This window comes from Podarcis erhardii (genome assembly GCF_964252035.2).
Source record: "Podarcis erhardii genome assembly, chromosome: 6".
NCBI lineage: Eukaryota > Metazoa > Chordata > Lepidosauria > Squamata > Lacertidae > Podarcis > Podarcis erhardii.
In genome coordinates, this window is record NC_138510.1 from 49,571,256 (window position 1) to 49,598,671 (window position 27,416).

General features: G+C 40.0%; 1 protein-coding gene across 3 annotated transcripts in view; it reads left to right on the forward strand.

The window, feature by feature from the left end:
• The window catches only part of AHCYL1 (adenosylhomocysteinase like 1), a gene marked incomplete at its 3' end in the record, with an annotated part of 50,795 nt that overhangs the window by 13,600 nt on the left and 9,779 nt on the right, over window positions 1-27,416 (forward strand). For all 3 annotated transcript variants that reach the window (XR_014157639.1, XM_081866400.1, XM_081866401.1), the window contains exons 2-9: window positions 16,445-16,556; window positions 17,470-17,613; window positions 18,137-18,237; window positions 18,640-18,742; window positions 20,363-20,457; window positions 23,238-23,344; window positions 24,652-24,768; window positions 25,424-25,487. Coding sequence is in view for 2 of the 3 variants with exons in the window: in XM_081866400.1 (XP_081722526.1) it covers window positions 16,445-16,556; window positions 17,470-17,613; window positions 18,137-18,237; window positions 18,640-18,742; window positions 20,363-20,457; window positions 23,238-23,344; window positions 24,652-24,768; window positions 25,424-25,487 (843 nt within the window). The remainder of the gene's footprint in view (window positions 1-16,444; window positions 16,557-17,469; window positions 17,614-18,136; window positions 18,238-18,639; window positions 18,743-20,362; window positions 20,458-23,237; window positions 23,345-24,651; window positions 24,769-25,423; window positions 25,488-27,416) is intronic.

The following is a 27,416-nucleotide window of genomic DNA, read 5'->3' on the forward strand; positions in this document are numbered from 1 at the left end:
CATGTTTTGCAGGTTTTTAAAGTGCTCCAAGAAATACTATGAAAGAGCCAAAACTGGCTCTGAGCATCATGATCAGTACTGCCACAATAATAATATTAAAATATTTTTTATAATGGAGTCCCCCAGTTTCCCTCTCCACCTCATTTAAGAACACTTTTTCCCTTTAAAACTTAATTAGGGGTGGATATTTTTAGACCAGAAGCTGCTTCTGATGCTGTCTGGTCAATTTCACAAGTCATTGACTAGTACAGGGGCTCAAGTAAGTGACTGGAATTAGAAACTGGGGTTGGGGGCAGGCATTCTCTTTCTCCTTCCCCTCCAACTTCCATTATTGCAATTGCTGAACAAGGCTTGGGTTACAGTAATAGTAAAGGGGAGATTTACACCCATTGCTCTACAGAAAAGTATCACTCGATGGCCCTTGTGGTCTCTTCCAACTCTATGATTCTATGACAATGCAGCCTAAAATATGTGGCCTAAGCTAACTCCTGTCAGTCATCTCCAATTTGACCCTGGGGGATAATGCCCTGCAGTTCCAGGATGTCAGAGGAGCTTTCATGCTTTTGTATGACTGACACAAGCAGAACTGATGCATTTCCCCCCTCTCTCTTAAATCTGCTTTTTATTAAATATGACAACTTGCTTCCAAAAATAAATGAATTAAAACAATTACCATCCCAAAGCCTCTAAACTTAGAAATGTTACAGGAGCTTACAAGAAAACAGGTCTAGGCTCCTAAGAGGAAATTCTGCTGAGATAATGATCTTTTCTACGGGGTAACCAATCTTTACTGATGGCAATAGTCATTCAAAGTAGTTTGGGTCTGCAGCCTAAATTGTAGTAGTAAGGATCACATTAAAAAAAATCTTTCTCTGGTTAGAAAGACTGTGTGAAAAGTACTTATGGTATTTTATTTGTACTTTAAAAAAAATTATATACTTCTAGATTGTAGTAAAATCTCTATGCAGTTTATAAGAAATAGTAAAATCATCAATTGTTGTTGTTGTTTAGTCGTTAGTCATGTCCGACTCTTCGTGACCCCATGAACCAGAGCATGCCAGGCACTTCTGTCTTCCACTGCCTCCAGCAGTTTGGTCAAACTCATGTTAATAGCTTCGAGAACACTGTGCAACCATCTCGTCCTCTGTCATCCCCTTCTCCTTGTGCCCTCCATCTTTCCCAACATCAGGGTCTTTTCCAAGGAGTCTTCTCTTCTCATCAATAAAATCATCAATAAAAGCAGATAAATGCAATTAAAAGATTAAAAAATAATTAGAATTAACAGTTCAAAAGATTAAAATGTGTCAGCATCTATTTGTCTGGGTAGACTTACATAAATGAAACTTTCAAGCCAATGGTGCAAAGAGTTCCCTGTGAAGAGGAATTTATTGTTAAAGCATTCTGGAAATTGTAGTTGTGTGAGGAGAAATGTTTAAAATAGCACAATACTTCTTTAAATGTATAATGCACATGGGACCTTACATTTTGTACTCTGGGAAGCAGGGTGCAGCATTTATGTTCACGTCAATTTATTCGTCTCACTGACTGCTATAGACATATTTTTTAACTTGGTAGCTTCTGTGCTGCAATTTCTGGGATTGGAAATTCTCACCCTTTCCTCCATTTTTAATAATGTAACTTTAAGGAGAAATCACAGATTTTAGCAGCTGTGGCTTCTCATGTGGTTATGTAAGGCAGTGTGCATGGAACTTTAGATAAGACTCTTTAAAGGTCCATTTCAACTACTCATATATTGCACCCACAAAAAGCTGTCATATAAGTGGCAAAACCATCATTTACTTGGGCTCTGTCTTGGGACAATTGCTGGCTCTGTTCTGATAAAATGTAGAAGTCTTGTGTCAGAATGAATATGCTGTTATGAGCAAAAAGAACAGGTCATATTAGGACGTGCTGCGGCATTTAATTTCTGTGGAAGCAAAAGAGCAGTGTGCAAATTTAGTATCCCCTCAGTGCAAGTGAGCTCCTGTTAGGGATCACTCTGGCTCCCACTCTGGGCCCTGGGCAAAGGCAGTCGGTGTCTCCCCTTCCAAGTACCTTGGAGGGGATGCTACATGTGATTAGCACAAAGACTCCAGGCTGGTGGCTTTGCCTGATGTTTCCTGGGGGAAAGGAGAAAGCATTTTGTTGTTTTTGGACTTCAGTCAATCCTGTATGAGGGATGTTAGCGGAGAGTTCATTATCTGGTCTCATTTCCCCCCTGCCTCCAGTCGTAAACTGCTGTCATATCAGGTCTTTTAATTATTTTTAATAGATGTATTCTAAACTGTCGATCTTGACTTTCACTACAGTGAACACTCAATTTAGTAGCTCCCCCACCCTTTAAATTGCCATATACTAATGTAAGGGACAGAGAGGTGATGGCCCGGGTACTTTGCATTCCATATTGTTTTGACATTTACGTCCAGCCTAATGCTCTTCACATACCTCAGAAACAAACATGCTGGTACTTATAGTCTGTTGACATGTAAGATGTGCTTATAAGGGGGAAGGAAACAAATTGGCATAAATTGAAACAATCCCGACTCCTTACCTCTTACTGTCCAGATTCTCCAGAGTGAGTATGTTAAAGCTTGGGATATGCAAATAAACTGTTCAAACCTTCTGACAAGCAATAGTATTGCTTCTAGAGTTCTATCTTTTGGGACGTTGTGAAGACACTGTTTCCTGTTTGCAGCAGTTAGTAACATGAATGAAATGTTTGTTTGATTTAGGAACTCTAGAGGTGGAGAGGAGTGCCATTCAGCAAAAATATAGAGGATCTGCACAAGGAGATACCATGCCTGCAAATTTCATTTCTGTCCGGCTTTGCAACCCAATTACTTCTTCACTGTTCATGAGTATTTATTTAGATTCCGACACCAACCTTCAAAACAGTCTTCAGTCACACACTGTTTATTTGCCCAAGTTGCTTTTTCTTTTTATTATGAATGGTGGCTGATCTTACAGGTTCATCCCTACCTTCTTGTCTTAAGTCAGCTGGCAACTGGGATTGGCTCTCCCAATTTGGATGAGACTGCAGAACAAGTTAGTTCACTTATAATTTGCTTCCCTCAACAGAGTGTCTGGAAGCAGCTTACAAGCATAGAACATAGTGACAAAATTAAAAAAACAAAAACCTTACGCCACAAAAGTTTTTTCCTCTTAAGGAAAGACACTGGCATGTTGAGCAATCTCCATGTCTTTGCCAAATGTGCTAGACAGGAAAGACTGTCACAAAATTGCACTAGCAGTTTTAGAACATCCTGGTGTGTGTCTGTATTGTGGGAACAAGAGATCTTAGTGCTCTGTAGGTGGGATTGTACCTCTGCTGGAGGCAATATTTAGTCACCTTGAGTGACCAGACAGTAATCAAACTGCAAGCTTGTTTTGTGAGAATGAAATTCGAGTCATGGTTGTGGGGCAAGAATAATCCAAGAAAGTTCAATTGAGGAATGTTGTGTGCTTATCTTCATAAAGCCAGAGGATCTGTCACTCAGCTGTGATGAGTACAGAAGAAAGTGATTGGGGTTACAGGAGCAGCCTACCCATGTCCTTTGTGGGGCACATGTTGCAATGTGTGGTGGGATAACATTATATGGCACCATGTGGAACAGCCTTCCCCAATCTGGTGCCCCCCAGATGTTTCAGACCAGCCTTTCCCAACCTTGGCACCCTATATGTTGTTGTACTACAACTCCCTTCACCACTGGACCTGCTACCTAGGGATGATGGGAGTTGTAGTCTAGCAGCATAAGGGGACTCAATATTGAGAAAGGCTGTTTTACACTAATTCCCATCAGCATGGCCTGTGGTCAGGGACATCTGGAGAACGGGCTGAGGAAGGCTGCTTTAGAGAGTACAGCTGCGGCTACAACCATGGGATGTTAGCTTTAGCTTTTGACATCCTCATGCCTCTTCACTTCTGTTTGGTATCTGCCACTTTGCAGGATCAAGAATTTTGACTACTTCTATTTTGGGTGATATCCCTACTCCATTGTTGAATTTACTCCCACATGGTTCTCCCACCACCCCCTTGGGTGTGTTTCAGGTAAAGCTTAACTTCAGTAAAACCAACTGCTGTTCACAAGGCTGCAGTTGACAAAATAGCTCCAATTGCAGATTTTTATGGGCTTATATGTTTCTTCAAGATTAGTTTATTCCAGTCTCTAATTCTGAGCAAAGGGACTGGCTGCTCTAGTTTATTTCATAAGAACCATATGTGCTGAACAAATAAGCCACAAAAAGCTACGTGTTCTATTTTTTTCTATAAAAAGCAATTTAATGTGCTTAAATGAGTATAGTAATCTCAGGTATGTGGAGAACAATTTTTGTGCTGAGCAGCAATAATTTGCACCCTACAGAGCTTTTTCTTCAGTTCATGTTTTTAAAGGATCTGGAGGCCTGTGAATGTTTTATTTTATGCCCTCGGTTCTTAGCCAAGGATAATCTTCAGAAAAGATCAGGAGTTGGGCCTTAGGTTTGTGCACCCTTTTAAACATTAAAAGAAGTGAATGACCAGATTAGGAGATTTTATTCTGAGGGTTTCATTCTCTTTCATCAAGAACTATTCTACATTCCAAAATGGGAACCTCCCAATTTATTGCTCACTTTCCCCTGAGGTAAGGGAATGCAAGAGCCTGTGCAAGACTGAGGCCTAATTCATTTCATTCCTGGAGGATAACTCACCCAAAGGCTGGGATGGGAATAATGTTGATGCAGGCCTTGAGATGTCCATGTAGAAGTTGCTCATTTTGTGCAGCAGTGCAGGTCAATAGTAGAAGGATCCAAGCTCTAGAATGTAAATTCTTCCCCATCTTTATCATGGTCATGGAAAACTTGCAGAAGAATTGTTCTTGTAAGTAATATTTTACTCTCAGGTAAATTTATTAAAATAATGAGAAATTTGGGCTGTGATTCCCCAAACCACTTTAACGGAGAATACTTCCAATTAAATGGTTGGTTCTTTAAAAATGCAGGTTTTTCCAGCTGTACAAATCCCCACCCCTAGAAGAAGGCAAATTAACTCAAAGGCACTCTGTTCCTGGCTTACAACCTTTATCGGTGAGGTTTTTGCCATAGAAATCACTAGCTATTATCTACTATCCATTGATGATTTTTTTTTTATTTGCCCTAGACTAACAGGTGGAAAAACAGGAGTATTTTAAGGGTATATACAAGGATGTGACAAAGTATTTCCTGCCCAAAGATGAAAGTGAAGAAGAGGAGGTTCTGCCCCCCAAAAAGAAGGGAATTTTAAATTGAGTTTGAGCAGTTTGTTTTAAATATGGAAACTGAGCACATTCTATACATATATATTTGGCATACATGCCATCGGTGACACTACCTATCATTTAAGCGCTTAATAAAACACATATGCCTAAGATGTCTACTTCCTCTCCCCTCATTTTTCCAACTGCACATTATCAGCTTTCCAGCAGCACATTTTTCCAACTCTAGATTTTGTGCCAACTACACACTAAAAAAACCCTTTGTTAAATTGTGATGTTGGTCCTACCTGAGGTAATAAAACTAAAACTTGTGGATTGCAGCCATAAAACTGCAGCCATAACTTTCTAAAACAGAAGGAAGTGTTCTTCTTGGGGAAAGTCTGTCCGTGAGAAAGGGTTGTAATTACAGTTGTGTTTCCTTGACACTCTTTATAACACAAGTGGTTTATAAATGTTGGTCTACCATATTAACACATTACCATGCTGCAATAAGGGACGCGGGTGGCGCTGTGGGTAAAACCTCAGTGCCTAGGACTTGCCGATCAATGGTCGGCGGTTCGAATCCCCGCGGCGGGGTGCGCTCCCGTCATTCAGTCCCAGCACCTGCCAACCTAGCAGTTCGAAAGCACCCTTGGGTGCAAGTAGATAAATAGGGACCGCTTACCAGTGGGAAGGTAAACGGCGTTCCGTGTGCTGCGCTGGCTTGCCAGATGCAGCTTGTCACGCTGGCCACGTGACCCGGAAGTGTCTGCGGACAGCGCTGGCTCCCGGCCTATAGAGTGAGATGAGCGCACAACCCTAGTGTTTGGCAAGACTGGCCCGTACGGGCAGGGGTACCTTTACCTTTACCTTTTATGCTGCAATAATGGCAGTAGTGCCAACAATACTAGATTATCACCTCCTTGGGTTGAGTAGCACTTGACATTGCTCCTTAGAATCCATCTTCCTCACCTTAAAGGAGGAACACAATCTCTTCCTCTTGACTTAATGTACTAGGGTAAGGGCTGTTCTATTTACTGATGCGTATAATATGGTACAGCTCTCCTGCAATTGTACCAATTCAGAACGAAGGTGTGGATAACATGATTAAATGTGCTCAATGTTAAAAAAAGCTTTTCAGTGTAGGAAATTAACTCATGAGTTAGGATTTGAGATATACTATCTTTTCTTGTCTCCGGAGTGTTGTAGCTTAGTTCTTGGGAATCAAATTGGGCCTTAGGACAAATATGGTAGCTGCAGCAAATCCATTGCATCAGTTGGCCAGCTACATATTAATCTTGGAATCTTAATCCACTACCTGGGAGCAAGCCCAACTGAATTCAGTAGGACTAACTTCTAAGTGAATATGGTTAGGATTGTGCTATAAATAATCATTGATTAGTTCCCCCACAAAAGCAATTAAAGGCTGTAGAGTAATGAATATTGAGCCATTCAAATAGTCTGCAATTAAAATTATTGCAGCAGAATGTGGTAATTATAACATTTCCCCCTGCAGTAAACATGTATCATTCATTCTTTCTGTAGGAAGAGACTCATGAAGTAGTTAGTTATTAAAGAAGTTAGTCTAAATAGCCCCAGGAGTAGCTTTTTGGAACACCGAGTACCTGAGATCTAGGCCAGTCAGATATTGCATTTTTTTGTGTTGCAGTGGAGACTATAAGGTTTAGCTTTGGTTTTAGTTTTTTTATATGTGGTTTAACTGAGAATGTTGGTGGAATGCACTCTCACTGTCAAGCTTGCTTTCAGGATTAAGGCCTTCAAACTTGAAGATTTTTCAAGGTGTTACATACAACAAATGCAAGGTGAATTAATATTGTGGTTGGAGTATGAGAGGCAGGGGGACTAATAATGGTCACTAAGAAAAGTGGTTGGGGGCTAAGTGAGCCCAGTGGGAGTTTTGTCCAGCTCTCTTGGCTTCTGAATTGTCACCAGACATAGCATGGGTATTTTGGAACTGTTCTTGCAAGTGTTCATGCTAGAAATGAGCTTTAAAAAATTGCAGGTAAAGGGCGGTATATAAATTCAGTCAATCAATCATTCAGTGCAGATCCAATTCCTTATTTGTTTTTTTCTTTTAAAAATAATCTTTATTATGTTTTCAAGAAAAAGTGAATACATAAGTAGAATAAGTTATCTGTTGAATACCGATACAATTGCATTGCACTATAGTATTTCCCTCACTCAGCAAACAAACATACATAGAGCTATTATAACAAAAAAAATCAATTAATTAGTTTAATTGAGGCAAAACTAAATCCCACTTCCCCCCAACTAACAGACTTTTTGGTTCCAAGTATCTTAAAAATGTCCCGTTACCCCTCAATAGGTAAGTGTAGCAAAGAAATAGGAATTTACATGCAAAAAATAATAATACATACGAAAAGAGCAGTTTGGGTCAAGATGGCCACACCCTCATATAATGTGAAGAAGGAGAGAAATAGTTTTATAATTAACAAAGGTGATAAAATCATACCACTCTTCCACAAGATAAACATTCTTTGCTTGTCCCTAATGGCTTTACAATCATTATAATTTTTTTAACACGTTCTTGAGCTTTTCCTCTTTCAGTCTTCTTTGTTGTCTTCTGCTTCCCCACTCCTTTACCTCTTATTTTTCAGTATTCAGCTGGAATGTGTTTAATCTTTTTCAAACTCCCTGAAGTGAATGGGTACTTAAAGTCCTGCTGCATGGCTTGTAGATGAGAACCTTAATTTTGTAAAAGTTCAGTTGTCAGGTCTATATGTCATAAGCCCATGCAGGCACATCTCAGAGGTCAAACTGGGGTAAGTAGGTCCTGATGCCATCTTATAGACTTGAGAGCCAATAGTCTTCCTAATATTAACAAATGTATTTAACAATTCAGGTTTCGCAATAGAAACTCATTTTATATTGAACATGTTAGTAACTCCCAGTTGATACTGGGGATAGTATGTTTTAATAGTAATAATGCTTGGTTTGGTATTAGTCTTACAGTTAACCTTTGTTTACAAAGTAAGGGCGATGCTGACTTAAGTATGTATGAGCCTCATGGATTAAAGGTCGAGGGAGCATCTAAACTGTTTCCCCCTACATGGTGTTGAAGTATTGGGATCTAAAATATTTTCTTTGCTGCTAAATACTGTGCCACACCCGGTTAGGAAAGCAAATTCCAGCAGCGAAACACATATGAGTTCCAATGAAAATATGACATTGTGAAGATTGCTTTTGGCTTTGGGAAAAATTAAGTCTCTACCCATGGTGAAAAGGGGCAGTTTTCTGCTTTCCTGGGTGAAGTCAAACTAGCAGACTTTGAATATAGCAAGCTGTCCAGACCTTCCCCAAAACACGTGCTTGGACGTCTACATTCCACAGCTGTGTGTGCAGGAGACACTCTGTACCAGTCAATATTGGTGTCAGAGAGATTTGAGAGAGGATTTTCCTTTTAATGTCATCTAGAGATCACAGCACATGAACAAAGAAGATGATATTGTTAGGTCAACTGTTGAGGTTGCAGTTGGGTCCTGTCTTTTTCCCAGGATTGTATTCCAGCACCGTGTCATACACCATTTTGGTTTCAGGCTAAGTTTGAAATTGATTTAATGCTGGAGTAATTCACTTCATTAGTAAGCTGCTTGCCATGTTTGATAATATTTTTAGACAGGACAGATTTTACTAAGCTGCAGAGTTCAGATGAGCGCCCTTAAAGCCGGTTCAGGGATTACAGTGGTAAATTCAGCAGTTGATTTCATTAGCAAGCAGTTTCCTAGATCCAAATTGTCCTTTTTAGAACTTAAAAGCCAGATCCAAATGCAACTTGTTTGTTCCTCTTTGTATTCTGAAGAAATAGTGGTGACAAATGGGAGCACTGGCCAGTTTTTAGCAAATGAATCTTTGCTCTGGATAAACAGGGACTTTTCTTGGGAGTAAATGGGAATCCACTGTTCGTCTGGAGCATTGGGAAAAGGTACGCTTATAGTTTCTATGCTTTCTCAACATAGTGGGAATTTGTTTTGACATACAGCATTTGCAAACTTTAAAGTTAGTTTGTTACCAATATGACAAACTGTAACCTGGATTATTGATTATTTTTGCATGCTGTCTCTTGGGTTTTGAATTAGAAGTTTGACTTACAGTGGCTGCCCTGATTTTTATTTTTATTTTAAGTTTCCCTGATTTGTTTTTAAATAAATGTTACATTTATGGTTTACAGCAAAGACATAGGAAGGTGCCTTGTATTCAGTCAGATCATTGGTCTGTCTCACTCAGTACTGTATTGTCTACACTGACTGGCACTTTCAAATGAGGCAGTTTCTGAGGACATACCTGGAGATGCTGGTTATTGAGCCTGAGACCTGTATGCAAAGTAGATGCCCTGCCACTGGGGTATGACAGATGTCTGACATTCTAACCACCTGTTAGGACTTGCACATATACTAGAATCATAGAATCATAGAGTTGGAAGAGACCACAAGGGCCATCGAGTCCAACCCCCTGCCAAGCAGGAAACACCATCAGAGCACTCCTGACATATGGTTGTCAAGCCTCTGCTTAAAGACCTCCAAAGAAGGAGACTCCACCACACTCCTTGGCAGCAAATTCCACTGTCAAACAGCTCTTACTGTCAGGAAGTTCTTCCTAATGTTTAGGTGGAATCTTCTTTCTTGTAGTTTGGAACCATTGCTCAGTGTCCGCTTCTCTGGAGCAGCAGAAAACAACCTTTCTCCCTCCTCTATGTGACATCCTTTTATATATTTGAACATGGCTATCATATCACCCCTTAACCTCCTCTTCTCCAGGCTAAACATGCCCAGCTCCCTTAGCCGTTCCTCATAAGGCATCGTTTCCAGGCCTTTGACCATTTTGGTTGCCCTCCTCTGGACCCGTTCCAGTTTGTCAGTGTCCTTCTTGAACTGTGGTGCCCAGAACTGGACACAGTACTCCAGGTGAGGTCTGACCAGAGCAGAATACAGTGGCACTATTACTTCCCTAGAGTTGCCATATTTCAAAAAGTAAACTTCCTGACACCCACAAAGTTGTTGAACTTTTCTGGGGAAGCCTCTCCCCAAAATAGTGATTTTAAGCTTTTGGAGCTGTTTCCGCTGCTTTTCCCACCACGTTGCCATACATCTGGTTTTTTCCTGACATTTTGCCAATTCAGCAAAATTCCCCCGACGCCATTTTTACACCCCAAAACCAGGACATGTCAGGAATTTTCCTAACGTATGGCAAGCCTAACATATACCAAATGTCTCTTGCTGGAACTTCGTATTAACAATAACATTGTTACCTCTGCCACCCACCTTAGTTTGTTGCCCTTTCCTTGTGCATTTCTCAGTTCCCAAAATTTCTGTTCTGCTTTTAAGGAAACCCCCTTTGATGTATTGCCACATATATAAACAGATTCTAAACCTAGATTAACATCTTGATTTGTAGCAAATAGAGGAGTCTGGATTTTCAACTTCAGGTCTTCTACCGACCACGAAAAATCAGCAAGCCTGCATCACACATTGTGTTGGTCATCCAGTCACTTGAAGATAGCTTTCACACACTTCTAGGTCAGCTGTACTACCAATAGTACAGAACATAATCAGCGGTAGATCCCTTCAGACACTTCTTTGTTGCTTTATAGGATCGGAACAGTTATTCTGCCTTATAGGATTGGGACAATTATGGTGCACATAGGTTTATTATGAAATTTCATATTTAAGCTACCGTTTCTCAAACTGCTTATAGTAGTATAGTCAGTCTTCCTGCCATTGTATCTTGACACCAACTTCATGAAGCAGACTGCCCAAAGGTCACTAGTAAGTTTTGTGGCTAAGCAAGGAATTGAATCTAGGTCTTGCTGTAACTGCAGACTGCTACATCACACTGAGTTACTGGCTAATGATCAAGTTTCCTTATAGATATGCTGATTAAAAGGCCTTTGCTTGGATGCCACAGAACAAAAGCACTTGAGGTATAGCTGAGAAGAGGTGGTATACACACAGAGACACAGACACACAAACACAAACAAACAAGCATGCGTGCATACAGCAGACATCCTATCACCTATGCTAAGAATGGATGTAGCTGCCCTGCCAGTTGAGGGCACTCCTTTTCTGGCATAGTTCTGTAGCCCCCTTTTTCTTAGGAGGAGAGAGTATTTTCCTCACATGCACAGCTATCGTTTGTCTGATTAGGTGGTTGCAGAAGGGAGGCTTTGTGGCTCTTGGGGCAGGCAAAAGAGCCTTTGGCTTCAGTTCACAGTTCCTTCTTAATAGCTCAAAGCTTTGTGGTCTGTGTTACATAGAGTTCACAGGACCGGAGTGCAGCTTTACCTAGCCTGTAAAATCTTGTTGAAATCTCACTTGCATATTTAGCATTTATTTATTTAGCAAACTTTATATACCACTTGATAATAAATAAAACTTCTAAGCGGTTTGAAAAATAAAGCAGACATTAAAGTTATCTACAAAATAAATCTGCATCTCTGTCAACTTGTATGTACTTATTTTATACTCACTGTAGTCCTTGATTCTTTCAGCAGCTAAATTTCTAAGGACTTCTTGGTGGCCCCAAGTGGTTATTTGACCTCTCAGACCTAATGCAGTTGTCTGCTCCCCCCTCCACTCTCTGCCTCTGGTGCAGTGGTGAAGAGGAAACCAAAAACAGCCGTTTTTATTTTAAACTAACATACATTTGTTCTGTCCATTTTGATTAAATAGTTTGAAGAATAGCAGTCTTGGGAGGAAAATCCATCTTCTGATACCACTACAATTGAAATGAAGTGAAGTTTGTGTTTGTGCTTAAATTGTGAGTGATTTCATGGTGGTTGAGATGCCCAAGTTGTTTTTTAGGTTGTCAAAGATGCTTCATAGATTTGTGCTAGTATAGCAGCTGAAATTCCACTCTAGTTGGTCATGGCAGTAGTGGAATAATGTAAAGATATTACATAGACGCTCTTCTGAATAAAAAGAAAGCTGTAACAATTAAAGCCCTTGTGAGCCAATTCTTTACTTTGGGCCACTCTCCGCTTTCTCAGAGGAGAACTGGTTTTTCTGTGTGGCCTCCAATTGTTGATTGCTAACCTTCATGTTATAGCTGATGGCTTGTCTGGTAGTGCTATAGAGCAGTGTTTCCCAACCTTGGGTCTCCAGCTGTATTTGAACTACAATTCCCATCATCCCTAACCACTGCCCTTGCTAGCTAGGGATGATGGGAGTTGTAGTCCAAAATCAGCTGGAGACCCAAGGTTGGGAAAGACTGCTATAGAGTACAGTTTGTATTCCTGTGCTTTTCTGACTGAAGGAAATTGTATTAATTTACCAATATCTCCCTTTTGGTCTAAAGATCTTCGCAATTGTGACTGCTTCAACATTTACAGTTGCTGACTTCTACTGAAGCCTTGAATACTGCCATATAACATGCAATTAATGGGACTTGACAATGCAGTACTTAAAATGTCAGAGGCCAATGAAGCTCTGTCTTCGCAAGAACAAATTCTTTTGCTCCCTGTGGTGGTACCCTTATGGTGATACCAATGGTAGGTGATGTGATGTGAGGGAAGCCTAATTTAGGCGGATAATTTTGAATGCTCTTTCATCCATTTTGGTAACTACGTATTGTGCTTTTTCCATTTTTGAATGTCACAGCACTTCATTAATCCTATTCGTCATGCTTTTGTTCTGAGGGAATCATGGCTCCTACACATCAGCTGTGGCAAAGAACACGCACCTTTATTGGGCTAGTGGAAACAGCTCAGGGGGCCTGCCAGGCAGGGGAGGGGGAGAAACATGGTAGATTGAATTTAATCAATCCAATGTAAACAGATTATTTTAAATCACAAAAGAAAATAGACTTTCTTTATTTTTTCCTATTGTAGAAATCAAACTAACTAGTTGCTGTAGCATACTCCTTATAAACCTAGAAGAATAAACCAAAACAGTTGGGTGTTTAGCACACATTCTTTGTGAACTACAGGATCATCTCCTTAGGGGCAAATTTTGGCAATTGTGAAATAAACACAATTGTACGTATGCATAGACCCTAAGAAAGAACACTTGAGTAATGGCTAAATGCCAAATAACTTTTCAGAGGCTGGGGTTAGTTATTACTGAGCAGATTAGTGTTTCTCTGTGAGGTGGAAAGTAAGAGAATTGTCCAGCGAAACTTAATTCTCATTTAATTTTATGGAAGAGTAAATCATTGAATTAATACTCTCCCTTTTTTAAGTTAATGGGACTTAAAACTTGGTTGTCCTGTTTAGTTGACATTCAATGCTCACACTCTGCCACAGTTAATACGTACACTACTGCATCAGTATAATTCTTGATCAGAGGCCGCCCCCCTTCTTAAATGGAAAGCAAACTTTAATTCTTTCTGTTGTAGTAATTAATGGATTCTATTTTAAAAGGTTATGTGAACTTTGGTTTGTATTATAATCAGATTTTATTTTCAGAGACACTAGATTTGAGTTTTATACATTCTGAAGACATGTGGAGCATTGTCCTCTACTGGATTTGGCTTTCATTCTTCATTGCACTAATTCTTTCAACAGTTAAAAGGGCCGAAACATTAAACTTTGTTCAAGCTGGAATACTTCTCCCTTTGGGTTTCTCATCCAGGATTTGATTTGCTGAGTATCATTCATTGATAAGATCTGAATGCAGTTCAGAGTCTCTGGTAACTCACCAGCTAAGTATGATAGATTGGTGTTTAGCATGGGAAATACTTTTGAACCTAGTTTTTATTGGTTGGTCTTATCAGTGAAAGTTACAAAGATCTATGCTAGGCATTTATTAAATAAGAATTAGACTGAAATAAAGCGAACAGGTTTATGAAGAAGGGAGTTCAGCACAATGAATTGCTTACTAAATCTCACTCATAAACATACTTCCTGACATGGTGAACAATGTGCTGTTCCTCTAGGACTTAAAATAGCATTGGACACAGTCTGTAGGGATTGGTTTGTTCAAAGTTCACTTGTTTTTGTTCCTAGACCTGGATGAAATCAGAGGGCAAGGTTAAAGTAGGCTATTGGTAGCACTCTTTTCAGCAAAGGGGGATTAACTTTTTACTAACTTACTAACCTATTTTTTACTATTAGGTTTTAGTTAATGACCTCCCTTTTTGTTTTTGAATTGTCACTAGTTATTTTGCTGCTTGACATTAGTGAATTGTTTCAGATACGACACTAAGCCATCATGGGAATCCATTAATTTTTGCCAAAGACATTGTTAAAGCCTGCATTTGAATATAAGAGAGAAAAATGGGGGGGGGGCTGCCATAAATTTTATCATTGAAATAATTTTTGTGCATTATGAAGTTCAGAGCTTAGAAAAGCACCCTTCAGGCCATAATGGTTGAAAGATAAGAGGCAAGCCTTTTCCATTATATCCAAGACTTCTGTTTTTCCAGTTCTCGTTCTTGGCAATCCCATTGCTATCATGCTGTTCTTAAGGCCACACAAGCAGCACATGGGGCTGGTTTGTTGAAATAATCAAATCACATGGTGAGAACTGTTATGATCCCTGAACTATGTGCTTTGTAGAATTCAGGGCAGGTTCTATATTTTGAATCATTTGGGGTTTTCAGGTTCTGTTCTAGTTTGATGTAACTTGCTTTGTGAATTAACTAAACTATAAATGTATAAAACAAGCCTTTTTAATAGAATTGCCAGATGACATTTTTTTTATTTGTATCTTGGTGAGTGACAGGGGCTATCTCAAAAACAATACAAGGAAGTTTTGCGGCAAATATTTGAATTGCCAGTAGTGTGTGGGGTCCAAGATAATGTCACTCCACTTTGTTTCCTTCTCTCAGCCTCTCTGATTATTCTGTTTTCTCTTATTGTTGAGCCACTTAATCCTGGGAGGAGGTGTTCCCTGATACAAATTCTTTGTTTTCTTGAGTCTTAGAAGTACTTGGAAGTTTGACCCACTTGTTCTAGAATTTTCCTAATAGTAAGCAAATTGCAGCAGTAATTCTTTCTCTGCATTCAAATTCACATTTTCAATAGTTTTTCCACAGTGCCGTTCTAATATTACATGTTTCTCCTCAGCCTAACGCTACAGATTTTTCTCTTGCTCCCAACCAAGGTGCTGCATGTGTTTAGTGTATCGTAGTTGCAGGTGGTACAATCCAAACAGTTCTTTTCTCAGAGAAAAGCCAAGGTATTGTAAGAGAACAGGAACCAGGTTTTTCCAAGATGTGTCTTGTGCTGTCAGTTGTGAGCTGCAGTTCCTGACTGTATGCCATTGTCAAGATGTTCTAAGCCCACAGCTCTTTCCTGGTTTATCTAAACTAATCTAGGGATCTTAATGTGGAATAGCTAGTATATTTGGTTTCTTATGATCACATTGGTTTTAATTACACACTTTGAATACATGATTGATTGACTTGAATAGCAGTATTGTTGTTGGCATATGACTTGGCTGTAGTTTAATGATCTAAATGTTTTAACTGTTCTTAAACCCCTGATATATCTTTGGGTTACTGAAGGGGGGGGAGGATAAAGCTGGTATTCAGACCTCACCTGGAGTACTGTGTCCAGTTCTGGGCACCACAGTTCAAGAAGGACACTGACAAACTGGAACGGGTCCAGAGGAGGGCAACCAAAATGGTCAAAGGCCTGGAAACGATGCCTTATGAGGAATGGCTAAGGGAGCTGGGCATGTTTAGCCTGGAGAAGAGGAGGTTAAGGGGTGATATGATAGCCATGTTCAAATATATAAAAGGATGTCACATAGAGGAGGGAGAAAGGTTGTTTTCTGCTGCTCCAGAGAAGCGGACACTGAGCAATGGTTCCAAACTACAAGAAAGAAGATTCCACCTAAACATTAGGAAGAACTTCCTGACAGTAAGAGCTGTTTGACAGTGGAATTTGCTGCCAAGGAGTGTGGTGGAGTCTCCTTCTTTGGAGGTCTTTAAGCAGAGGCTTGACAACCATATGTCAGGAGTGCTCTGATGGTGTTTCCTGCTTGGCAGGGGGTTGGACTCGATGGCCCTTGTGGTCTCTTCCAACTCTATGATTCTATGATTCTATGTAACCTTCCAATAGCGCAAGTATATGGGGGCGGGGGAGGGAAATTCACCTTTCTCCTAATGGGTTTGAATTTTAGCAAGCAACATTCTTCCCTGGATTGCTTAGTTGTTTGTCTTTGTGGAATGTGTGGAGAAGTGAATACCCTGCTGAATAAAATAAATAAAATAAAGTGGTTATAACTATGTACGTCTTCTTGCTCCTTTGCATTTAGCAAATCCAGTTTGCGGATGATATGCAAGAGTTCAGCAAATTTCCAACCAAGACTGGTCGCAGGTCTCTTTCTCGGTCCATTTCACAGTCTTCCACTGACAGCTACAGCTCTGGTAGGTGTTTTTCTTTTCCAGACCTTTTATTTCCTGTTTAGCTGATATTTTGAGCATTAACCCTGACCCCAGACTTAAAGGCAATTGCTAACTTCCATTCTGACAACCTCATTCAAGATTTTCAAAAGTTTTGCAAAATACTGGAATACATGACAGTTGGCAGTGCTATCCTTATAGTTAGGGATGCATCTCTTAGGAAAAACACCATTCTCTCTCAAAACTTTGGCACATTCAGCTATGAGCCATAGTGGCTGCCATCTTTTGTACCCTTTCATGGTCTCTTGGAAAGCAAAGCCCCTTTGTATACCTCTGGTTTTAGTGATTACAAGTCATCACCTTTTCCTGTTCAGTTGCACGTAAAGCTTGAAAGAGTCCTGTAGTATCCCTTGTAGCATCCCTTGTGCATGTATACAATACTAGCCTTTTAGTTCTGTCGTGTTCTATGGTAGTTGACATGGATTTAAGAAATTTAATTCCATTGATTTCAGTAGATCTACTTCAAATATGACTTTGATAAATATCACCCCATGTATTTATGCACTGCTCTACCTTTACTGTAAAGCATCCTTGTAAGGTGTTTTAAGGACTTGGTATGTTAGAAAGGAAGCCTTTTTTAAAATAAATAATAAATAAAAATCTGCCTGCCAATAATCTTTGAAGAATGTTGATATCCTGCAGTATTTGAAGCACACACGGTGCCACCTTATGCTAGTGTGTATAAGCCAAGAAGTGAAAAATTTGCAACAGGAAACCAGATTGACCAGGACACTTCCACTGTTTTAAGATGAATGATCAGAATGAAGTTAAAATAGCACAGATGGTAAAATGTCAACCCTTAGTAAGAAATACGAATTGTCTTTATTTCTTTTGCGTATACTCCTTTCTTACCAAACACTTCTGTTTTGTTCTCTAGCGGCATCCTACACAGATAGCTCTGATGATGAAGTTTCCCCAAGAGAAAAACAGCAAACTAATTCGAAGGGCAGTAGCAATTTCTGCGTTAAGAATATCAAGCAGGCAGAGTTTGGCCGCCGAGAGATAGAGATTGCTGAGCAAGGTAAAGAGTGAGCTGCTGAAGCTTCCTTCTCCTTTGGGTACCACAAATTATATCCTGTTCGTCAGCAAACCCCCTTGGTAGTAGATTAGCTGTGCCAAAATGTTAGCAAGCAATGTAAACTTAAAACAAAAACAAAACCTCTCAGGATTGTTTCAACAGGTGTTGCTAATGATGCCAGTTGCAACTGTCTATGTACTCAGTCTTGTGAATAACAGCTGATGGTCTATACATGAACAGTCCTTTTTTACCACTTCTGTGTTAGGGACAAATTAAAAGGCCTTTATATTCCTTATATTCCTTTTCATTTAGGTTGCAGCCTTTTCTGACTGCAGTGTTAGGTTGCCAGCATCCTTCACTGACATCCAATCTGACATTCAAGACAGTTGCCATTACTGATCTTTGCGTTTCTAGACCTTCTCACATATATAAATGTCTTTGAGCTGACTTACTATGCGAACCCAAGAGGATGACCAGCCAGTGGATGACAAAAGTTTCATTGAAAACTTCTCTTCTGCTTTTGTAGACATGTCTGCACTGATTTCACTTAGAAAACGAGCTCAGGGGGAGAAGCCTTTGGCTGGAGCTAAAATTGTGGGATGCACGCACATTACAGCACAGACTGCGGTGAGTGCTCTGCAATTTGCACACTAGCTGCCTTTAATCTTAACTGCTACCTATGCCACTCACCTTTGTCCCTTTCTGAATAAAGAGATGAGTGGAAAAGTGACTCCGTTGTTTAAACAAGAGCATTGTTGTTGTTGTTGTTGTTGTTATTGTTGTTTCTCAACCATCCTGATGTGTCTGTACATAATAGTGTTCGGCAAAGACATTTGCTGTTATGGCAGTTCCAGGACTCAAGTTGTCAGCAGTATCCGCTGGGTTTGGCTGATGGCTGCAATGTCTTGCATAGACTTGGGTATGCCTGATTTGATTGGGGGTTGGGTCATAACTCTGGGCTTGTATTGGCCAAATCGAGCCAGCTATTTCTGCTGCGTTTTTGGTTGCTTATGCTTGCATCGCCCCCAGGTCTTGATTGAGACGCTGTGTGCACTGGGAGCTCAGTGTCGTTGGTCTGCTTGCAACATTTATTCGACTCAGAATGAGGTAGCTGCTGCCTTGGCTGAAGCTGGTGAGTACACGGCAGCGGCACAGAGATTCAGTATCAGAATTAGAAATGCAAATTCTGTTTTTATTAGGGTAGCACTTACTACTTCTGTCAGACTATTGAGTACAGATGAATACATGATGTACCGAGAATATTTGGCTGTGTTTGAAGCTCTGCTATCAGATTTGTACAGCTTGTCACTAACGATGCAAGCTTCTGAACAATTCATTTAAAACAAAATAAGACCGACTTTGTTTCAGGTAATTACATAAGAAAAGCCCTGCTTGATCACAGCGGCCAATCAAAGGCCTATAGGAAGCCCACATTCCAGGCAGCTGGCATTCAGAGGCACACTGTCACTGACGGTGGAGCAAGAACATAGTCATCATGGCTAGCAGCCATTGGTGGAAGCATTACTTTTGAAAGAAGGACCAAATTACTTAATAAGCAGAAATTTTGAAGCAAAATTCCTCAGCAATGGAATAAATGCAATCTCATTTGAAAGAATTGTAGTTGGATGTAGTCTATCTTTATGTACACGGTGGCCTTGTAGAAAGATCTTTGGTTCTGTTTATAAAATCACAAGTTCATGTTTTATCTGTGGAGCCATCAGTTAGTCTGCTAGTAGACTTATACTGTATTTTATTAGATCTAAATGTATGGAAGTAGCCATGTTGTATCAGTTGCACTTGCTTCATGTTAGAAATTGACACAACGACTTATTGAAAATGAGTGGTTTAAGTACATAATTATGTGGAAATAAAACACAAAAACTGGTGCAGACAAGAGAATGAAGACAAATTTACTGTTCTTTCAAAAAAGATTTATAGCATTTTTCTGTCACTGCTGAATATTGTAAGCTTGTATAACTCTAACCCGTATGTCAGTTTGTACAGACTTCAAGGGGGGAAATACTGTTGCCAACTTCACTGTCCTAATATTTCTGTAAATTCTCTGCATACCTGAGTTGTTGGGTATTTTGCAAACCCTTCTCAGAGAGACATTCCATAGCCAGATGGACTCCGTTGAACCTTCTGGGAGAACCTAGATTATGCTAAGAGAGCTTGTTCGGCTTTGCTTTGCTTTATTATGTTCTGTATGCATCTCTTATCTAATGAAACTTCTATCACAGTTCATTTCTTATGCTGAAAGTGCCACAGGACTTTGTCTTATACTGGCTCTGTTCCTGCATATTCTGCCAAGAATCCACTCTGATAGACAGTTTAGAACTAGCAAGCTAGCTACAACTGCTATTACATGTATAGTTTCAAGAGATCCCAAAGCAGATTTTAGATTGTACAGAAAAATTGCTTTAATGTAGTCCATTTAATACAATATAATTCTTAACTAGGATGTGCTTTAACTTAGTTACAATTCAGTGACCAGAGAAAGCCTCCAGAGATCAGTGCCTTGTTATTTATGTGTTGTATAAAGATAAAGTCTTTTCAAATAGCCTGGTCACTTAAATATGCTAAACAGATGACAAAAAAGGCAATCCGGAAAAAAAACAGTGGGGCATCTTTCAGCATTGGTTAGGTAAAATGAGGGTGAGAGCTGCTTTGTGCCAGAACTGTGCTTATTTTGAGTCTGCTTCAAGCAGCACTGCTATAAGAATGATCCAGCAAATTCATTTTCTTTTGCTAGGTGTTGCTGTATTTGCCTGGAAAGGAGAATCCGAGGATGACTTTTGGTGGTGCATCGATCGCTGTGTTAATGTGGATACCTGGCAGGCCAACATGGTAATGGAGCATTCTCCCAGGTTTCCCATATTCTCACACATTTGTTAACTTCTCCTTTGGAATTGTATTTGGTGGCATCCAAAGAGGTACTTTAGGCACATCCAAGGGTTTCGACATGCCCATTGGAACTTCTGACTTCATCCCTTTCAGCAGACCACTGTGTATTTTTCTGTTTCAAAAGAGGTTTTTCACATGGATGTGGAGCTAATGTTTAGGAAAGACATTTTTTGGACATGCAGAACTAGTTCAGTGGTTCTTTGGATCTAGTCTACTGGATCACACTATATTTAGTGTTCATTGTCCAGCCACATTCAACCCATTTTCAAGTTTTATCCTCCCTTCTCTCTTCTCCATTCAGTGGGGCTTAGCTGAAAGAATGGAAAAGTGTTTTATGATTCAATACTAGTTAATTCCTGTCCATTTGCAGCTCAAACTGCAGGGGTAATGTGAAATTCACCCTCCGAAAACAGGCAGCCTGTTTGGGTGATATGATGGGGATTGCAACAAAATTACCAGTAGGGTCCTGGAGTGGGCTGCTGCTTCTTTATTATTTTATTCCTCCCAGTTGCAGCAGCTCCTCTTTCGACCCTGCAGCCATTTTGTTTTCCCCAGAATGCCATGGGCACACTGTGTGTGTTCATTTGTGTGTTTTCGGCGGGGGGGGGGGGGGAGATTGGTGGCTCATGGCAGCTGCATTCTTGAGGGCGAATGGCCAGGCTGCTGGGAAAGAAGCTCAGCTTTTTCTGTCACAAAAAAACCTGTCCTGGGATCAGTATGGTGAAGGGTGGGTTTATAAGTATAATGAAATAAGTAAAGAAAAACCTGCTGCTCGTGGTCAGCGCCCACCCTCCACAAGCATGGTGGTGAATTTCACATGTATCAAATCTGTAAAATGACACTCCTAAATTTACCACCTATAAATGGGGTATTTAATTTGTTGGTGCAAATTTGCAAGTCTCAATAATTGTCACATTCATACTCTGTTTAAAGCACATCTCTTTCCCCAAAACAATCCTGGAAAATGTTGTTTACTCACTACAAAACTACAATTCCCAATAACCTTAAAATAAAGTTCCCAGTCTTCTTTGGGGGGAAGACCTGTGCTTTAAATGTATACAGTGGTACCTCAGGTTACATACACTTCAGGTTATACACTCCACTAACCTAGAAATAGTACTTCAGGTTAAGAACTTTGCTTCAGGATAAGAACAGAAATCGTGCTCCGGCGGCGCGGCAGCAGCAGGAGGCCCCATTAACTAAAGTGGTGCTTCAGTTTAAGAACAGTTTCAGGTTAAGTACGGACCTCCGGAACGAATTAAGTACAGGTACCCAAGGTACCACTGTACTGTGAATGTGCCTGGTGAACCAGGGGAATGAAGCACACCTGTTGGTTTCAAGCAAGCCACTCTATTGCAGTCTAACTTATCTCTGAGGGTTGTTGTGAAGATCAGAGATAAACAGAGCTATGTTGGAAGAAGGGCATAATTTCACTGTGGCAAGGCAGTCATGATAATAGACAGATATATAGAAATGAGATTTTCTGAAAGGAGGATGTTGCCTAATGTTCCCTAGCTCTCAGTTATAACACTTCTTGCACAAAGTTGAATCATTAAAAAAGAAAAGAATATGCCCCCCCCCCGCCTTATGTAGATTCTGTTAATTGCCATATAGCTAAATGACTGATCACTAGAAACCAACTGAATGTTTACACACGATAGAATCATTCACATTAAAAATAAACTAGGGATTGCTCACTTCATAGTACAATAAATGGGGGCTCATCTGTCTTAGATTATCTATTTTTAAGAGAATGTGAGAATTGTCTGTCATATGTCCTTTGCATCTACTAGAAGAATTACTTCCCATGAAATTAATTGCATGACTTGTGTCCATTGCTGCCATTATGCTTGCCCAACATATATTTTTCTTATGCAACACAGCATCTTGTCCTCTCCCCTGCAGTCCCCTGAGCACCCTCAAAATCTGATCTGGAGTGTTGGGGGACCCTCCAGAGCAGATTTGGGGTGCATGCAAGAAGAGGAAAGGGGAGTGCTACTGCATGAGCAGAATTCCACATGTGCAGCATTGGATACTCTTTTAGAGTACTGTCAGCAGGACCCGATAGCCTTTGACTTGGTGTGCTAGATATACCAGATAAGCATAAATCTGTACTGTAACAATGCCATTTCATTTTTAAGGGGAAATTCTGCTGTGGTTTTCCCTTCCTAATAAAGTATTAGTATACGCGATGACTTCTCTGTTTCATGTATCTACACTAGCTCAGGAAAAAGCTTTTTGTTAATAAACTTTGTAGTTACTGTATAGCAAACCCCTTAGCTATTGATTGTTGTTCCAGGTTTTGTTTTGTTTTTAAGATAATCGGCTATAGATGAGCATCCCCTATTTCTTTTTCTGTCAGGTCAGTTATGAAAAGGGTAGATTATCCTTCCTCTGAGTATACAGCTTGAACCAGTTTTCCAGCTTCCACTTGAATTTATGCGATAAAATCTAGTACTGGTTCTCTGGAAGTATACCTTGTAGAATTTGTATATTTCTATTTATATGTTAGAAAACCAGGCCAAGTTTGTTGCTTGGACAACATGCACGATAATAATGGTTTGTGAAGCGATATCAGAGTTCTGATCCCTTAATGGTTATGTGACTTAACAGTTTAATTGCCTAGAAGTAATCCTGCTTTGTGCCTTAAAATGAAGTTACATGTGGCATGCAGTATAAATAGCAGAATATCTTTGAGCTAATTATATTTATCTTATTTTCAGATCTTGGATGATGGGGGAGACCTGACCCATTGGGTTTATAAGAAATATCCAAATGTATTTAAGAAGATCAGAGGCATTGTAGAAGAGAGTGTGACAGGTGTGCACAGGTAATCAACCCCAAAGGACCCTGCAAACCTTTGTCTGTCCTTCAGTATGAAGCTTTGGGAAGTTGTAGGGCCTTGCCCATATCTGGTAAGCAAGCATCTAAAAATTAAAGCTCACTTTTAATCATGATGACCCTGCGGGATGGTAATAAGGATGCAGGAGGAATAAATAATGCCATAAAAGAGAAAGGTATGGCTGAGGTAAGGCAGAACCTAGGGCCTTTTCTACTATTTTAGTTCCCACACTGTTGAGCCATGGGGCTTCTCAAGTTTAAGCTCAAAAATTGCCATGTTCTTCATGCAACATTCCTCTGGTTTCCCTTTGCCACATCTTATGTTTATAAAGAAGGAGGAATGCATTTTAATGTCCCACTGACCATTCTCTTTGGCCTGACTATTCTTCCCTATACTTTGGCTACTCATAGAAACTGCATGAGCTGCTGCATGTTCTTTTTTCTCCTTTCATCCTTCCCCCGTGGGTATTTCAGTATCCAGTACTTGGTACAGATGCATTCAGTGCTAAGTTACCAGTGTTCATGATTTTCAGTATGGTTTAAAAGAAACTGACTTTTGAGTCAGACGATTGCTCCATTCAGTTCCATATTCTCTACACTGAGTTACAGTGGCTCTTCATGGTTTCTGATAGGAGTATTTTCCCAGTCCTACCTGCAAATGCCAAGGATTGAACTTGGAACTTTTTATTTATTAGATCATTTACTGTTTTGTATTGTTTACCACTTAGCTATATTTCACAGTTGAATATAATACGGGGGGAGGAACATGTTTTTCTCTCTCTCCAGAAATCGAGAGGCGTAGTCCATTAATCACTTTGGCTTACTCACTGATGTGAAGCATTTTATTTTTATTTTGCTAATTACACATACGGTGGCTGCAGGAAGATACTAAGGGTGCTATGTATATCAGGCCTAAATACAGCTAAATTCACTTATTCTTTTTTTAAAAAAAAAAATAGAACTCTATATTTACTGGAAGCAGAAGATGTTTGGGGGCCTCAAGTGTATATTGTAAGAATTGGTACTTCTGCTGTTGCTTGAAGACAAGATGCAGAGGAGACCTGATTAATATGTGGTCCTCAGGCTGTTATTGAACTCTTAACACCTGTCAGCCTTGCCAGAATAGCCAATGGTCAGAGATGATTGGGATTGTCATCTAGCAACATCTGGAAGGCTGCAGATTAACCACAAATATGGAGCTTGGGTGTTAGCCCAGGGAACAAATTAATGTTCTGCTGATTATCCTGTTTTTTCTCACAGTATTCACTTCTGAAATCTTCTCTTTCTCTCTTTTAGGTTATACCAGTTATCAAAGGCTGGGAAACTTTGTGTTCCAGCTATGAATGTAAATGACTCTGTCACCAAACAGAAATTTGATAACTTATATTGTTGCAGAGAATCCATCTTGGATGGGTGAGTTTGGCACTCAGCTTTGGGAGTTGGGAGTTAAAACCCTCAGAATCAGCCCCCAGCTTCCATATTTTTCCTATTCAGCTCTTTGTGTTGTGGAGTTGAATACTGCTGTGATCGTATTATTTGGTGGCCACATAGGGTCATAATACTGTGGAATTAAGAAACATTGGCCACATTAGGGCATCTCAATAAACCACTCAATGAACTTTGGCAAGTCTTCAGCTCACATTCTCCACCCTCTCCTCCTCATTTATGACTGGGAGGAGGACTTCAGAAGCATTTGCTTTTGGTTTCAGCTAATTGCAGCTTCCCGTTTAACCCAGAGATCTGGTTTACACTCAGGATAGTTGGTTTACACAAGCCTGTTTCATGAACTATGGCTTGAAACTGGCTTATTCTTGCCAGCCATCATTCCATAAACCCCAGTTCCCAGTTCAGATGAAACAGGAAGGCTCAGTTAGTTAAAATCAAAAGTATGTGAATGCTTCTGAAGTCCTCTTGCCCATGCAGGACAAGGAGAGGCAAGCTCCAGATTTCCTGTGGCTTGTGCACGTTACAGTTTATCGAGACAGCTAATACAATTCCATTGTATTGAATCAAGCATGTATTTTGCATGTGGTTAACTTCTCAAAAAGAGTCTCTTTCTCTCCCACAGCCTAAAGCGGACAACGGATGTGATGTTTGGAGGAAAGCAAGTGGTGGTGTGTGGCTATGGTGAGGTGAGTTGTAGCCTGGCTGATTCAGCAACTCTCATTAGTGTACAGTACAGTACAGTACAGTTACCTTTGCTTTAGCATTCATTACCTTCTGTATTCATGATCTACCTTTTACTAGTAATGACTCCTTATGTGATTACTATAAGGAGCATTAGGAACAACTTGTGTTCCAGCAGAAGATTATGCATCCAGTTGTAATGGCTCTCATGGTAATTGCAAGCTGATGATACTAGCAAGTGTTTTCACATCATTAGAAGAGTCTCTACTCTCAACTGTATTTGTACACTAAAAGCTGGAAAGAATTTAAGAGGAGATTAGGGCACACATTATGGTTCAAGTTGTCCTGAAATTTGCGCCGATAACAGTGCTTCAACATGGGTGCTTCCAGCAATGTATGAATATCACAAGTTGAATTATGTACATTTTAGGGCTAAACAACATGTGCTGCGGCAGCTTTTTATGCTAACCTGACTGGAGCTGCTCTAGTCATGTTAATAGGCCTATGAGGGTGGAGGGAGCTCTGATTTTAATGCCAAAATGAGTTCTCTAGTGTGGAGTGGAGAATCTTTCCACAGCCCCTATATTTGCAGCTGAACCTCAGTATTGAAGTTACCTTGTCTGGCAGAAAAGCACTTAGGGAGCAGGATTGTGTAAAGGGATAATAGGGAGGGTTCTGAACTCCTGTTTTTCTTATCAGTGCCTATCTGATTCTTTCCCAACTTTTCATATAGAGAGACAGGAGCAATGGAGCTATCATCCAATTTTTTTAAAAAAAGATTAGGCTATAATTTGTTTTCTGGTGTTCATATGTGGACAAACTAAACCAGTACAGATGGCTGTCTTAACACATGGCAGAGTTTCCTACCATGTGGTTCACTGCATTACTAGAGAAACATAGTATACATTTTTTTGCCTTGCATTCTTAATGTAGTAAAGGTTGCCCCTTTCCTGTGGCAAAAGTTTTCACATAGTAGAATGTAGTAAACCATGGCCGCTGCTGTCTGTGAGCAAAACAAACAAATGGCATTTATCTGAGTGATGAGAGTTGAATGGTGACATTTTGTTAAAATGAATATTTTAGCTTCCCAGTTTTCGTTTTTCATTTTGTTCAAATCTCATAATTCAGAGGATTTATACACTTCAAGTATTTGCTGCTCTGGTATGGTTGGGAGGATTTTTTAAAAAACTGAGAAATAGTGCTATGATGCCTTTGAAGTTAAGAGACTGTGTCTGTATGCTATTAATATTGACTATAAAGTGATTGAAGGTGGGAGTTGGTTTCTCAGGTTTTGGTTTTGTTTTTTGTTTTAAAATGCCTCAGTTGGGGAGATCTGAAGACAGTGGATACTCCAATTAAAATAAACAGGAATATACTGTTTTAAAATATACATTTAGAAACCAAGCAACATTATCTGTCAATTCCCAAAACCATCAGCTTCCATGAAGAACAAACCAGGAATTAGAGATAAAACACTGGTGCCATATGCATGTAGGGATACATAGAACAAATCTATTCATTCCACGGTACAGGTGTGCCTTTTTTCTGCCTTAGGGCCTCAGTAACAGTCAACCAGCCCTTTGAAGACCGCAGGCTAGTGGTGGGCATGATCAGTGTGTACTTAAAGATGCACACTCACTACATCCAGCACACAAACCCACCCACACAGAGTCATTCATGCCCCCCCCACACACTTACAGACATTCAAGTGTGCGTTCACACACCATTTCCCCACCCACCCACCCTGGAAGGATAAAAGCTCTTACAAAGTCATCTCCATTACACATACAAATGCATGCATGCAGTCCTCACACACATACATTCGCTCTGTTACATACATGCACAAATCGTTCTCTTACTTTACAGCTGGAGGAAATGCTATATTTTACTCTGTGAAGTGTAAAAGACAGCATTTCCATTCCTGCCTATTTGGC